This window comes from Telmatherina bonti, assembly GCF_933228915.1.
Source record: "Telmatherina bonti genome assembly, chromosome: 14".
Classification (NCBI taxonomy): Eukaryota; Metazoa; Chordata; class Actinopteri; order Atheriniformes; family Telmatherinidae; genus Telmatherina; species Telmatherina bonti.
Window position 1 is genome coordinate 36,007,227 of NC_136612.1, and position 14,875 is coordinate 36,022,101.

The 14,875-nt window shown below is 43.0% G+C and overlaps 1 protein-coding gene across 2 annotated transcripts; it reads right to left on the reverse strand.

Moving 5' to 3' along the window:
• Nucleotides 1-754: 754 nt before the first annotated feature.
• amdhd2 (amidohydrolase domain containing 2) lies at nucleotides 755-12,096 on the reverse strand. 2 transcript variants are annotated; one of them, XM_079252605.1, is made up of 12 exons: nucleotides 12,011-12,096; nucleotides 10,912-11,027; nucleotides 9,340-9,476; nucleotides 7,779-7,918; nucleotides 7,644-7,698; nucleotides 6,983-7,195; nucleotides 5,487-5,575; nucleotides 5,249-5,393; nucleotides 4,614-4,721; nucleotides 3,422-3,490; nucleotides 2,596-2,697; nucleotides 755-964 (listed from the first exon to the last, which is right to left on the reverse strand). In XM_079252605.1, exons 2-12 carry the CDS (start codon nucleotides 10,992-10,994, stop codon nucleotides 885-887), a joined length of 1,221 nt encoding a protein of 406 aa, XP_079108731.1. In that variant the 5' UTR covers nucleotides 10,995-11,027; nucleotides 12,011-12,096; the 3' UTR covers nucleotides 755-884. The 2 variants fall into 2 exon arrangements, with proteins under 2 accessions (XP_079108731.1, XP_079108730.1); XM_079252604.1 differs by having other exon boundaries at nucleotides 11,818-12,071.
• Nucleotides 12,097-14,875: the final 2,779 nt, after the last annotated feature.

A 14,875-nucleotide genomic window follows, 5' to 3' on the forward strand; every position in this document is an offset into this window, starting at 1 on the left:
ACTTCTAGAGTTGTTCATCTTCTCAGAGACTCCAAGTATTCCTTTATTTCCTTGTAATAGTTCGGTGTGTGTGTGTTTTATCTCAGATTCTCTGCAGCTGCGAGGCTCCGTCTTTCCTCTTTCTGCACCAGTTTGGGAATATTTTTATGTCTCTTTGTGATTATTTTGCATTTGACTTTGTTTTTTAGCAGGACTTTTGGCCGTTTTGAGACCGTTTCCATCTGTTGTTATTTCTGGTGTAGCCTTTTCCTCCTCGCACTGCTTTTCTGTCTCTGTGGTCATTTTTGTCTTTAAATGCAATTTGTTAGATAATAAAAAGCAGTTAAGTAATTTTATGAAGTAGTTGTTGTCTCAGGGATTGCATCCTTTTAAAATAACTTTCTCTGTGGATACATTTACTGGAGTGTTTTCTGACATCTTGTTTTGACTTCTGCCTTTTTCTTCCATCTGAACCCCCAGACCTGCTGTGATTTATCATCCTAACTCTGGTTTTTCAGCCATTTTGCTGCAGAAATGCTGAGCATTAGTTGTTTAATGAGCTGTTCATGAGCCGATACAGAACCGGTTTGCTTTTAATCTGCACCAACAGCTGCTACAACACATCCCGAACAGCTCCAACTGAGCTGCCAGACTGATGGATCGCTGAGGCTCAGCTAGCTGATTTTCCCACCAGGAAGACAGAAAAGGAAAAACTGTGACTGTTTGGAAACTTATTTTATACTTAACAGCAGAAATATTGTAAATGATTGATGCCATATAAAACTTATGCTCAGCAGGAAAACGTTCAGAGGAAACTGCTTAATCCAGTTTAATACCAAAAACATCTTAAACTGTTGAGAATCTGAATAAAAGACACTGAAGGCACAGAGTCCTTTCTTCTTCTTCTATGGTCCTTTTCTCCAAACTTCCTCTCCAGAAATGTAGGTGGCTTTGACGTTGAGGGCGTCATCGAGCAGGACAAGGTCTGAAAAACATAGAATATACAAGAATGAGACATTTATTACCCAGAAACAGAGTCAAAGCGCAATAAATTCATCTTATCTGTAAATTAAAATCTGTTAGCTCCCCAGTCATTATTCATGATCGAGTCTGATTGGCCCACAGCACAAGGGGGCGTGGCGAGATGAAGAAATATTAACATAGAAAGGAAATAAATTTATTAGTTTTTCTCTGTTTTAAAAACCTAATGGTGTCGTGTTAAACATGGCTGGAAAGTCTGATTAGTCACCCTTACAAGCAGGTAGAACAAGCAGGGATGGTGCTTCAGAGGGAGAAACAACGCAGCTAAACATGCAGGTAGACCCCAAAACTGTAACAGGTAGACCCCAAAACTGTAGCAGGTAGACCCCAAAACTGTAGCAGGTAGACCCCAAAACTGTAGCAGGTAGACCCTGAAACTGTAACAGGTAGACCCCAAAACTGTAACAGGTAGACCCCAAAACTGTAGCAGGTAGACCCCAAAACTGTAGCAGGTAGACCCTGAAAATGTAGCCGGTGGACCTCCAAAACTGCAGCAGGTAGACCCTGAAACTGTAACAGGTAGACCCTGAAACTGTAACAGGTAGACCCTGAAACTGTAACAGGTAGACCCTGAAACTGTAGCAGGTAGACCCTGAAACTGTAACAGGTAGACCCTGAAACTGTAGCAGGTAGACCCTGAAACTGCAGCAGGTAGACCCCTGAAACTGTAACAGGTAGACCCAAAATTATAGCAGGTAGACCCCAAAACTGTAGCAGGTAGACCTCCAAAACTGTAGCAGGTAGACCCCAAAACTGTAGCAGGTAGACCCTGAAAATGTAGCCGGTGGACCTCCAAAACTGCAGCAGGTAGACCCTGAAACTGTAACAGGTAGACCCTGAAACTGTAGCAGGTAGACCCTGAAACTGTAGCAGGTAGACCCCCGAAACTGTAGCAGGTAGACCCCCGAAACTGTAGCAGGTAGATCCTGAAACTGTAGCAGGTAGACCCCCGAAACTGTAGCAGGTAGACCCCTGAAACTGTAGCAGGTAGACCCCTGAAACTGTAGCAGGTAGACCCCCGAAACTGTAGCAGGTAGACCCCGAAAATGTAGCAGGTAGACCCTGAAAATGTAGCCGGTGGACCTCCAAAACTGCAGCAGGTAGACCCTGAAACTGTAACAGGTAGACCCTGAAACTGTAGCAGGTAGACCCCCGAAACTGTAGCAGGTAGACCCTGAAACTGTAGCAGGTAGACCCTGAAACTGTAGCAGGTAGACCCCTGAAACTGTAACAGGTAGACCCCCGAAACTGTCGCCGGTAGACCCCTGAAACTGTAGCAGGTAGACCCCTGAAACTGTAGCAGGTAGACCCCCGAAACTGTAGCAGGGAGACCCCCGAAACTGTAGCAGGTAGACCCTGAAACTGTAGCAGGTAGACCCTGAAACTGTAGCAGGTAGACCCTGAAACTGTAGCAGGTAGACCCTGCTCACCGAAATGTGAGACTAACTTTGAACGTTTTTAGATGTCTGTATATTTTCTTGTTTTCATTTCTTCATCATTTCAGCAGATTAGTTCCCTTCTTGCCGGCGTCTCCGTGCACACAGCGCCGCTGTAACGGCACGGGGAGGGTCTGACCTGCATCCGAGCCGTAGTCCAGCTTCCCCTTCTTGTGGCCGATACCGAGGAGCTGGGCCGGATGGAGCGAGGCGGCTTCCAGAGCTTCCTCCACACTGCAGCCTGGAACACAGAGAGGACGTCAGAGAGCTGGAAGAGGACCTGACGGCCGGCTGAAACACTCATCAGAGATGAACGACGTCTCTGCATCATCAGATTAAAAGAGGTCACATGACCCTTGTGGGAAGAGCTGTTGTTAAAGCTTTGTGTTGATGCTGCAGGTCTAGAGGAAAACGATGCTCCTGAATGTCCTGCAGTGTTTCCTGTCCACGCGGTCCTGGCCGGTGGTCCGACAGGACGCAGGCATCATCAGCAGCTGAACGGAAGCGTTTTAACACAGACAGCGACGGCGCTTTATATTTATCTATGATATATGATCTTTTTCTTTCTAAAAGCCTGACTGTTGATGCAGCTTCGTCCTGCAGGGACGTCTGAACGGAGCTGCGTGTTCCTCTGCTGGATAAAGGTTCTGGATCCAGGAACCAGAACTGGTTCAGAATCCGGATCAGACCTGCTCCTTGCTCATTTAAACCTCAAACGCCTCTTAAGGCTGCATGATGACGATGATATTCTGACTGGGAAGAAGAAGAACAGAAATCCTTCCACATTTCTTTGTTTTGTCTCGTAAACCGAAGATCTTCTGTAAGTTTTAACTTGTAAAGCTGTGATAAAATGCATCATTTTGTCCTACAAACTGAAAAAATAGAAAATATTTCTGTTCTAACGTACGTTTCGGCGACATTAATGTTTCTCCTGCTGCCAGGAAGGATGAAGGCCACAGACTGACCTGAGGCCTGTTTGAAGTGGCGCACACACATCTCCATGGTTGCTATGCTGCCGCTGAGCGTCTTCGTGCCTGAAAGAGTGAAACTAGTCAATCAGAGAGGCGACCGAATCACCACCTCGTTTCTCTGCGTCTCCTTCCACCGTTCAAGTTAGATTTCTGCATCCGTATCAGTCCAGATCCACATCACACCTGCCGTAAAATAAGTCCAATAAACACTGACAGGTGTTAGAAACCGTTGCCATGACAACACATGATGCAGGATGTTGAGATGAAGGACAGGAGCGCCACAAAAATAAGTGAATAGGTTCATTAAAATAAACACTTTAAATAAGTAAAAAAAATTCCAAATAAAATAAACAAAATTAGTCAATATAGACAAAACTACACTAATAAAGTAACATAAAGTAATTTATAAATAGAAAAGTAAAAAATAAATAAATAAATATAAAATAATGAATTCATAAATACAAACACATCAAATTAGAATATACAAAAAATTAAATAAATGAATAAATAAGAATAAAATTTTAAATAAATAAAAATGAATTAAAAAAATATAATAAATAAAAATAATTCATAAAGTAAAATAAAAGTAGATAACTGATTAATCTAAAAAATATATATAATAAACATTTCAATAACAATAGGGCCCTGCCATACTTTGTATGGCTTGGACCCAAATTAAATTCTAGATAAATCTAAATAACAGGAAAAAAATGACTAAATATACTGAAAAATTAATATAGGAAAATGTAGAAAAATGAAAAAGTTTTACTAATTTTCACATCAAATTAATGTATTTCTGGATTTAATGTATGTTTTTATTTAAACTACTCCTCCCCTTAATCATTTACTCCATAATCACTCTATTTCTCCTCGTTTCTGACCCTTTACTTCCCTCTCTCTCTTCCTTCACTTAGAATATTTACTTCTCTTTTCCTTCGGGTTTTTCAAGATTTTTATTTCTATGAATTAAAAAAATTCATTTTATATTTAATTATTTGTCCTGCTTCCATCAAACAGTTATAAACAGATATAAATGAGTCAGGAAATTTAATTTTCTTTGGACAATAACAGGATCATTTTGCAGAAAAAGACCAACTTGTCCATTTACATCCTTTAAGCAACAGAATAAAACAACATCGTGCAACTTTTAATCCTGAATGTTTAGATGATGGATTCAGATGTTAACCTGCCACGTAAGCGTGGAGACCCTGGATCTGGATGACCTGCTGGCCCAGAGTGTGTCTCCCTGGAGGAAGACCCATTGCTGTGATGGCGTCCGTCACCAACACCAAACCTGGAAGGACAAGAGGACTTCTAGCAAACTGAGGAGAAACGCAGCCCTTAATCCACCAGGGGCTGCAAAACAGAGCAAATCCCCATAGACTCCCATGTTAAAAAGACCAACTTCACAGCAGGAATAAACGTGTTTACAGCTGAAATAAAGATGTTTACAGCCTGGTTCTAAAATCCATCATCGGTTTAACAGGTCAGGTTTACCTTCAGGACAACTGTGGGGGGAGTGAATTTTTTTCTACCTCGCCCGTTTAAAAATAATTTAATCTCGAAGTTTGGCAAATTTACAGGAATGTCCTTTTGATTGACAGGTACCCGATCTCCCGTTTCAGGTAAGAAGAATGTAGAACAACCGCGGGGGGGGGGGGGGGGGGGGGGGTTGTAAATGTTTGTGCATTGCAGCACTGGGAGACAGATGTGCAGGTGAAATGGGAAGGAATGGCCAGGGCCCACCCCCCGTCAGACTGCTGGAACTATGCAGACCACGTTGTGATGCATTTAGGTGATGAAGGCAGGTTGGAGACGCACCTGAGGGGTGAGCTCTGTGTGCGATCCGCAGGGCGGCGGGGTTGGTGTGGATCCCATCAGCGATCATGCCGTAGAACACCGTCCTGCCTGCAGGGACCTGATCGCTGGTCAATAACCCAACGATTCCAGGATCACGATGGTGGAACTGGAGCACATCCCAGAAACAAGGACTCATTTTCCTGGCACAATCTGCAGGTGACTCTAACAAGCCGGACTGAACCGGACCAGACGGACTCACAGGCAGCATGGCGTTGAAGAGGTGAGTGATGAAGGATGCTCCGTGCCGAACGGCGTCCTCCGCCTGCGACAGGTTGGCCACCGAGTGACCTGTAGAAGCAGTTAGCAAACTATTTAGACACACCTCAAACTTTCCTGCCTTAATGTGACCTTTAACCCCAACAATTCAACACCAAACTAGTCTGTGAGAGGAAGAACATATAAAGCACTTTCAGTAAGCTGGTTCCATAAACCCTCGTTGCCACCAACGGGTCGCAGTGGGGCATTCAACTGCAATGTCATTACGTTCCTACCGCCAACCGTAGCCTAACCTAAGAGGCGGAGCATCAATCTGGTCGTGACAGATGCCTCAGACACGCCGTCGCAGTGTGACCCCCATAGACCGTATATGAAAGATGGACTCCTGCGGTTAAAATTGAAGTCTATACAGAAGTGCAAAAAACTGCAGTCCCCCCTTCATCCACTAGGGGCTCCAAAACAGAGCGAATCCCCATAGACTCCCATGTTGAAAAGACCAACTTCACAGCAGAAATAAACATGTTTACAGCAGAAATAAACATGTTTACAGCAGAAATAAACATGTTTACAGCAGAAATAAACATGTTTACAGCCTGTTTCAAAAATCCATTTTCGGTTTAATAGGTCAGGTTTACCTTCAGGACAACTGTGGGGGGGGTGAATTTTTTTCTAACTCGCCCATTTAAAAGTAATTTAATCTCAAAGTTCGGCATATTTAGGGGCGTGTCCTTTTGATTGACAGGTACCCAATCTCCCGCTTCAAGTCAGAAGAACGCAGAACCGCGGCTTTTAGCCGGTTAACAACGTGACTTAGCTTTAGCCCGCTTACCTCCGTTAGCTTGTTAGCTCCTGTTATCTCCAGGGTAGCTCGGTTAGCTCTTAGCTACAGAAAGCTCGGAGTTCGCTCGATGTCAATCATCCACCATGACGCTCACAGCCCCCCTGTCAGCTCCACCTCTTTGCCGATATTTGTATTTTCTGGAGGAGATGACACACATGCCTCTGCCAAGATGGCCATGGTAGGAACCGCCCACCTAGCTTCCATTCCTCCAAGTGAAACAATCAACCAAAAGAAAACTTATTGCTACTAAACAAGGACACATTCCTGTTTAGCTTGTCTGCCAAGACGCACGAGAAGGGACAGTTTATTTTCAACCAATCAAAAGCCTGCAATCTGTCAAACTCCTCCCTTTTGGGTCAGATTGATTAGACTGGTATCCCAACAGTAGGATCGCAATACAGCAGGACGACTTGGGTCAGATATCAAGGTACCCTGTTTAAAGCTTCTTGTAGTGCAATAAACTTTCTGTTAAGGTTGCATCTTGTTGTTGTTAAATGAAGCCGTTAATGTCTCAACAATACGTCAGGGCAAGAATACAGAGCGAGGTCATGTTATAACCCTCCATCCTGAGCAGAAACGATTCTTCTGCATGAACAGAAGCTGGAAAAACAAGTTTATATTTTATGAATAATTCTCACCTAATGACACGGTGACGCCGCGCTGAGACAGCTCCCTCACTACCGACTGGCTGCCAGCCAGCTCAGGGGCCAGCGTCACCATGGCAACGTTGTCCAGGCTGCCGTAGACCTCCATCAGGTCCTCCATCCCTCCCGACCGAAAGGTACGCAGGTACTGCTCGGGGTGGGCTCCTCTTTTCTCCATGCTGATGAACGGACCCTCCAGGTGGAAACCTGCAGAGTTTTTACAGGACAAGTCAGACAAGCAGGGCTGTTTATTCATCCGCCACAAAAAATAGTTCCTAAATAGTGTCTGTTTTTTGGAAAATTAGAAGAGAAAATGAAAAAGATATAAATAAAGCTGCAAGCAGCGTTGGAGAACCTCGAACCAACGGTGCCGTAAATAAAAAATATGGAAAAAACAGCACAGAAGCATCTAGACATTCTGTCCATCTCTGGGAAAATCAGGCAAATTGGCGTTCATTTTAATCTTCTTCGGGTCTGATAAGATCCCCAGACTTGTTTCCATCAGAGGGTCTTTTCTGATCTGCTGCTTCCATTTATAGAAACTATGACCACGAAGCCGTCCATGTGCCACAAGACGAGGACGCGACTGGCTGCTCTGTCCCAGTTGGTCTGTTTAAAGCTTACATGCACGCCCCCTGCAAACGCCCGCTCTTACCCAGAACTCCAGCTCCATGTGGGCCGCCGTTGTGCACTCTGACCTGAGGCAAAACCTGGAACACAAGCAGCACTTTCACTTCACAGGCTCTAAAAACGCAGACGAGACGTGTTAAAGCTCAGGAGAACGGCGCACCTTGTGGTAGACGGCCGGAGGAGAGGTGACCAGAGTCGGACAGAAGGACGTCACGCCGTGTTCCAGAATCTTTTTGGCCACGAAAGAAACTCCGGCGCCGACGTCGTCGGACGGCTGAGAGAAGTCGATGCCGTAGCCTCCTGCAGAGAGACTTCCTGGTTAAACACTCTGCTCCTCCATAACTCCGTTCACACACCGTTATTTCTGCCCAACATCAGAGCAGAAAACTGAAAACAGCTTAACCCTTAGCAGGGAAGGCCAGACTTCCCTCTCCCCAGCCACATTTACCAACTCTGCGGGGGGGATCCCGAGGCGTTCCCAGGCCAGCCGAGAGATATAATCCCTCCAGCGTGTCCTGGGTCTTCCCCGGGGTCTCCTCCCAGAGGGACGTGCCTGGAACACCTCATCAGGGAGGTCCAGGAGGCATCCTGACCAGATGCCCGAGCCACCTCAACTGGTTCCTCTTGATGCGAAGGAGCAGCGGCTCTACTCTGTTATCCTCCTGGATGACCGAGCTCCTCACCCTATCTCTAAGGGAGAGCCCGGCCACCCTGCGGAGGAAACTCATTTCAGCTTTACAACCGCTCCACTACAACATCTACTGTGTTGCAGAGACCAAAAACCTTCCCTTGCTCCTACAGAATCTGGATCTTCACAGTCATTCAGCAGAAAGAAGAAAAACGCTGTGAAAAGCATCACGGCTGCCATTAAATGCGGGAACTTGGCCTGGTCAGTGTGAAAAGCTCACAGTGGTGACCTGAAGCCACCAAAAACAACTTCATCCTGCTTAACTTTGACGTTTCTGGCTGTTTTAAACGTCACATTTAGCATTTTTATCATCAGGTGTCCAGAAACAAAGTGTTTTTTAACCCACATTCAGGGTGAAGTCGGCGAGCGGGTTCTGGCAGGAAGCAACTGTATTCATCCGATTCCTGTTGTAAAAAGCAGATTAAGCCATTTACAGGACTATCCGACGGATCTGCAGGAGTTAGATAAGGATCTGATTTATGGTGTGAACGGCTTTAATGGTTTTACACCATCATCAGATATTAGTTGTATCTGCTCATGAAATGTTGCTGCAGCTGGAAGAAACTTTATTTTTGCTTTGTTTGCAGTGAGACAACAAGTGAAGCGGCTCACAGAGATAAACATCGGCATTTAAATGACATGAAAGCCCACAGATCAGGCAGAAACTTAGGAGCTCCGTGTCGGGCAGATATGATGTGTCTTTAAGATGTTTTCCCACAGTTCCTGTCCCATTTCTGTCTGCAGTCGCAGAGCAAACGTCTCCATGTGAGGACGTGAACTGGTCACGTCTATAAAGATCTTCAGGGGAGGTGGGTTTGACTGGCTCCAGTCCTCCCAGCCCCAACGGTGGGATTGGCAGCAGAAATACTCTTAGCTGCCAGTAAAAATACTTTTTAGTGGCAGCTAAGAGTATTTTCGTCGATATGTGTCTGTGTGTCCTTCTGCGGGACGTTCAGGGTACAACCAGGTGAAGGAAAAATCAGACTCTACGTCAAATGTTTCAGAGATGAAATCCCTGTATGTTGGGGCATACCGTTGATCTGGACGTCTATGAAGCCCGGGGCGATAATGCTGCCTTCACAGTCCACCCGCTGGTCGGCGTAGCCCTGCTCATCGAAGAACAGCTTCTCTGGGTCTAAAATCTTCCCCTCGCGCACCCACAGGTCCTCCCTGCACACACACATCCACACCGCTGACATCTTTCCCCGTCACTGTCAGGAGTTCCAGTCGGACATTTCCCTCCTCCCCATTCCCTCTGACGTTCACAGACAATCACACGGAAACACTGTCATGTGGGGACGTGGTTCATTGGATACATTTTATATAAGAAACGGCCATCTTAAGAGTTCATGAAAACGTTGACGTGGCAAATGAAGTTTTAGCTTCGTGACAAACCAATAATAAATAATTAATCAATATAAGACACAGAAACAAGCTTTAATGCGGTGAAAAATCTCTATATTTGGGATAAAAACTACATATGAAGAACTTCCAGACAGAAAAATGCTTTTATACCCAAATAGGGAATAATATTTCATACGAAACCCATATTTCAGATTTGGGGAAGGTTGTTGTCCAGAAACCAGTTCATAGATCTGCAGAACCAGTAAGGCTTGCCACTACGGATGGGCGTATCGATACTCTGGCCAGTCAAAATATCTGATTTGACACTTTTATGCAGATGTAAAAACTTTTTTACGGATTAAAAACAAGCTTTTTATTTTCACCTCAGAAAGTTTTAGTCAATAAAAAAGTGTTTGAAGCCCAGAAAGTGTTTTCCTTCTGGATCACATGATCATGGCAGCCAATCAGAGATGACGATGATGATGATGATGATGATGATGATGATGCTACTGTTAATGATGACATTTTATTTAGATATGATGAATATAACAAAACATTTAAATATCACTTTTACATTTTAGATTTAGTCATTTTCAATTAAATAAAATGTCAATAACATATCAATTGGTGGTCTAATTAATTTATCATTTTAAAAACTTATTTGATCTTATTTTTGTTTGTTTTGAAAGGATGGATGTTCTTGACTTTTATTTATATTCAATATTTCTGTTACAATAAATATTAATGCATACTTTAAAATTGCATTTTTCCTTGAAGGGGTAAATTTAATATCAGAATAGATATCATATATCACATTGATATCATATTGTTATGGATATCAATGAAAAATACCTTCAATAAATGATGTGGAATCAACAGGGAAAATGTCGGTATTGTCCACCTTTACATCCCAAAGTCTAAAAAGACAATGAATGGAAACTCCCTGTTTGAGGGACTGGCATGCCCACCAGTTATGATTTATGACAGATGTTTTTGTGTATTCTGAGAGAACAGGTGGAGGTGTGTTATCGTAGCAAATTTCAGTTTTCTATGCAGTGTGGTCGTCAAGATACTGACGCCTGAAAATGGAGGAAAAAGTCTCCATCCGAGATAACTAACACTTCAGTGTTTTTGTTTAATAAATAAGTAACATCTGGAGAAAATTTTATAACTTTTATTAACTTTCAAACCGTGGATGAAATTATTTCTAAAACCAAAGTTGTGAGGCACCTGTGTTACCATAGCGATGTGCCTCAGATACCTCTGCAGAGAGTGGTCTCTCAGTATCCTGCAGTTGATGAACTGAGTGATGGGCGCGTCGGACACCGATTTGTTGGACGGCATGTCTGTTCCAGTCAGCAGGCGGGTGGAGACACACTGAAAGACACAGCAGAGCAAATCAAACGCTCCTTTAGTTGCAAAAAAAAAAAAAAAAAAAAAACACATGAAGATAAGACACTTTGTCATTTCTTCTCGTTCTGATGAGAATTTCTGATCAAACTTGAGTTTCATACAAAAACCATAATTTTCAGGTAAGTTTATTTTACATTTTTGTGAAATATTCATTCAATAAAAGCAAGAAAAAGATGCTTTAGGACTAAAAACTTCTTTAATAATTGACTGAAAACTGGCATGAGATGGTCCAGACTGAGTGGGATGAAGAATGAAGCAGCTAAAAGCAAATATTCACTTTAATAATGAATATATTTAAATATTTTCTTCTTCAAACTCTGTTTCTGCCTCATATAGTGTGTTCATATCCATGTTTTTCTGCACTATAAATAGAAAGTAAGGGTGACTGAAGGCTTTAAAGTAATTGTTAACTATTTAAAATAAAATAAGGATTTATTGTCAGGAAAATTGGGATGGAAACTTCCCCACGTATGACGCAAAACATTAACACTTAAAAATACACAATTACAGCTAAAATTTAACACTTGACTTATTAATAAATGTGAGACTACAAGTCTGTAAAACAAAGTATTTTACTCCTTCCTCTCAGTCAGGTGGGGAAGATCCACCAGGACCAGGTTTATCAGATTTTATCGCTCCAGGTTCAGACTTTGACCCAGTTTTAATCCGCATCGAGCTGCGTCTCTTCAGTCACATCTGGATCCGTTTTCAGTCCAACCTGTAAAACTGCTGCTTTAACTCCTCGCGTCCATACCTTCACGGAGAAATCCTGATTCAGTCCAGCTTGAACCCAGTCTGGTTCTGGGACAGTTCAAAGCCGTAGGAGCGTCTGCACGAGCAACAAACAAACAAACAAACAAACAAACAAACAAAACAAACAAACAAACAGCGGGACTACATTCCGGTCCGGAACCAGCGGCTCCTCGGCGGAGAAACGGGACACAAACCGGGTTTTTACGGTGTTTGTCGTCCTGGTTGGACTGGAAGTGTCCGCAGAGGAAGACCTGGGCTGACAGCAGCAGAGGAAGCGGAGGAAGTCATGTGACCTGCCGAGCTGCAGGTCAGCTGACCAAAATACGCCGCGAGTTACCGGAAGTTCAGCTGCGTCACATTTAGTCCTGAAAGAAAAACTAAAATCTGTTTTAACTTTATTTAGTAAATAAACTCTGGAAAGATGTTTCCATGTCTATTAATGTCAGTTTTTTACAAATATTTTTCATTTTCTTTACAACACATGGTTTGTAGGATTTGTCAAATATGATGAAAAGTATTTGAAAAAAGGGCTGATATGATACATTTATGGACCTTTATGGGCAATTTCTTTTGTAAAAGTTTAAATTCTCTCAGTAGAAACCCCCATTTTCTGTGTCTCACAGAAGTTTTGTATCATAATAGAACAGTTACAAAGAGAAAACCTGACTGTCCAGCAGAAGGAAATCCTGCAGGAGGTTAATCATGGAGGTCACTTTATAATGGGTGCAGGAATGATGTGAAGGACTCTTCCTCATTGTGAGACAGAACCAGTTTCATTATATCTGCAGAGAACTCAACAATAAATGGTTAGAAAATCCAGGATGAGTTCCCAACAGGTTTTACCCGATGTCAACGATAGACGTGGATCCTGGAAACATTCTGGATACTACCATCCAGAACAGGAACAACATTCTGGATACTACCATCCAGAACAGGAACGACGTTCCCGATATTACCATCCAGAACAGGAACAACATTCTGGATACTACCATCCAGAACAGGAACAACATTCTGGATACTACCATCCAGAACAGGAACGACGTTCCCGATATTACCATCCAGAACAGGAACAACATTCTGGATACTACCATCCAGAACAGGAACAACATTCTGGATACTAGCATCCAGAACAGGAACAACATTCTGGATACTACCATCCAGAACAGGAACGATGTTCTGGATACTACCATCCAGAACAGGAACGATGTTCTGGATACTAGCATCCAGAACAGGAACGATGTTCTGGATACTAGCATCCAGAACAGGAACAACATTCTGGATACTACCATCCGGAACAGGAACAACATTCTGGATATTACCATCCAGAACAGGAACAACATTCTGGATACTACCATCCAGAACAGGAACGATGTTCTGGATACTAGCATCCAGAACAGGAACAACATTCTGGATATTACCATCCAGAACAGGAACGGTGTTCCGGATACTACCATCCAGAACAGGAACAACATTCTGGATACTACCATCCAGAACAGGAACAATATTCTGGATACTGCCATCCAGAACAGGAACGATGTTCTGGATACTAGCATCCAGAACAGAAATAACATTCTGGATACTACCGTCCAGAACAGGAACGACGTTCCGGATATTACCATCCAGAACAGGAACAACATTCTGGATACTAGCATCCAGAACAGGAGCAACATTCTGGATACTAGCATCCAGAACAGGAACGATGTTCTGGATACTAGCATCCAGAACAGGAACGATGTTCTGGATACTAGCATCCAGAACAGGAACGATGTTCTGGATACTAGCATCCAGAACAGGAACAATATTCTGGATACTACCATCCAGAACAGGAACGACGTTCCAGATATTACCATCCAGAACAGGAACAACATTCTGGATACTACCATCCAGAACAGGAACAACATTCTGGATACTACCATCCAGAACAGGAACGATGTTCTGGATACTAGCATCCAGAACAGGAACAATATTCTGGATACTACCATCCAGAACAGGAACAAATTTCTGGATACTACCATCCAGAACAGGAACAACATTCTGGATACTACCATCCGGAACAGGAACAACATTCTGGATACTACCATCCAGAACAGGAACGATGTTCTGGATACAAGCATCCAGAACAGGAACAATATTCTGGATACTAGCATCCAGAACAGGAACAACATTCTGGATACTACCATCCAGAACAGGAACAACATTCTGGATACTAGCATCCAGAACAGGAACAACATTCTGGATACTACCATCCAGAACAGGAACAACATTCTGGATACTAGCATCCAGAACAGGAACGATGTTCTGGATACTACCATCCAGAACAGGAACAGTTTTTCATCACTGCAATAAAACGAACATGCGGGACCCGTGCAGGATTCTGGTCGTAGGTTTCTGAACACAAGCTGCTGGTTTTGTTTAGTCTCCCAAACAATGATCTGCATCACTTCCTTCTTCTTCTTCAGGCTTTATTGCGGCTGGCAGACATAACTTCCTGTTTGATACCTGGATGGTCTGTTTGCAAACGAGCCAAGACCAGCCGCTTTCAAGCGGACCAGAGTTTTTTAGTCCACATCAGAGTACGGTTGGTACTATTGCACCAAACGGATCGTACGATCCGTGGAAGTGGACCCAACCTGGTTAAAGCGGATCAAACAGCAGCAGTGTGAACGCGACCTTAAAACACTCTCTAGCCTTTGATTCAGTTTGAAACATGTATTTAACTATTTTCTTCTTCTGTTAATATGTTGTTTTATTGCTGTGGTGGTTGTGGAAAATCTACAGACAACTGCGTTGTTATTTTACGTGTTTCATTTTTATAAACAAAGTTTTCATGCTAACACTTTGGTTGTTGCTTTTGCATCTTGTTTGCTCTTCGTTCTTTGTTTTCTTTTCTTTAGTTGCTAAAGTGTGACTTTTCCTTAAACTGAATATGTTATTCAGTTTATTATAAAGATATTTTCTTATAAGATTTTGGGAAAAACTGGACAAATCCTGGATTTATAAAAATGTCTTTATGGACAAACATTTATACCTGCAGCTGTTTTAATAATCAGCTTTACAAC

What these genes read in the sequence shown, in the direction of transcription:
- amdhd2 (XM_079252605.1), bottom strand. Translation starts at nt 10,994, where the DNA reads ATGCCGTCCAACAAATCGGTGTCCGACGCGCCCATCACTCAGTTCATC. An exon ending in TCTTCAACGCCATGCTGCCT is followed by an intron (nt 5,394 to 5,486) that starts GTGAGTCCGTCT and finishes GATGTGCTCCAG; the next exon opens with TTCCACCATCGTGATCCTGG. An exon ending in TCTCCACGCTTACGTGGCAG is followed by an intron (nt 3,491 to 4,613) that starts GTTAACATCTGA and finishes TCACTCTTTCAG; the next exon opens with GCACGAAGACGCTCAGCGGC.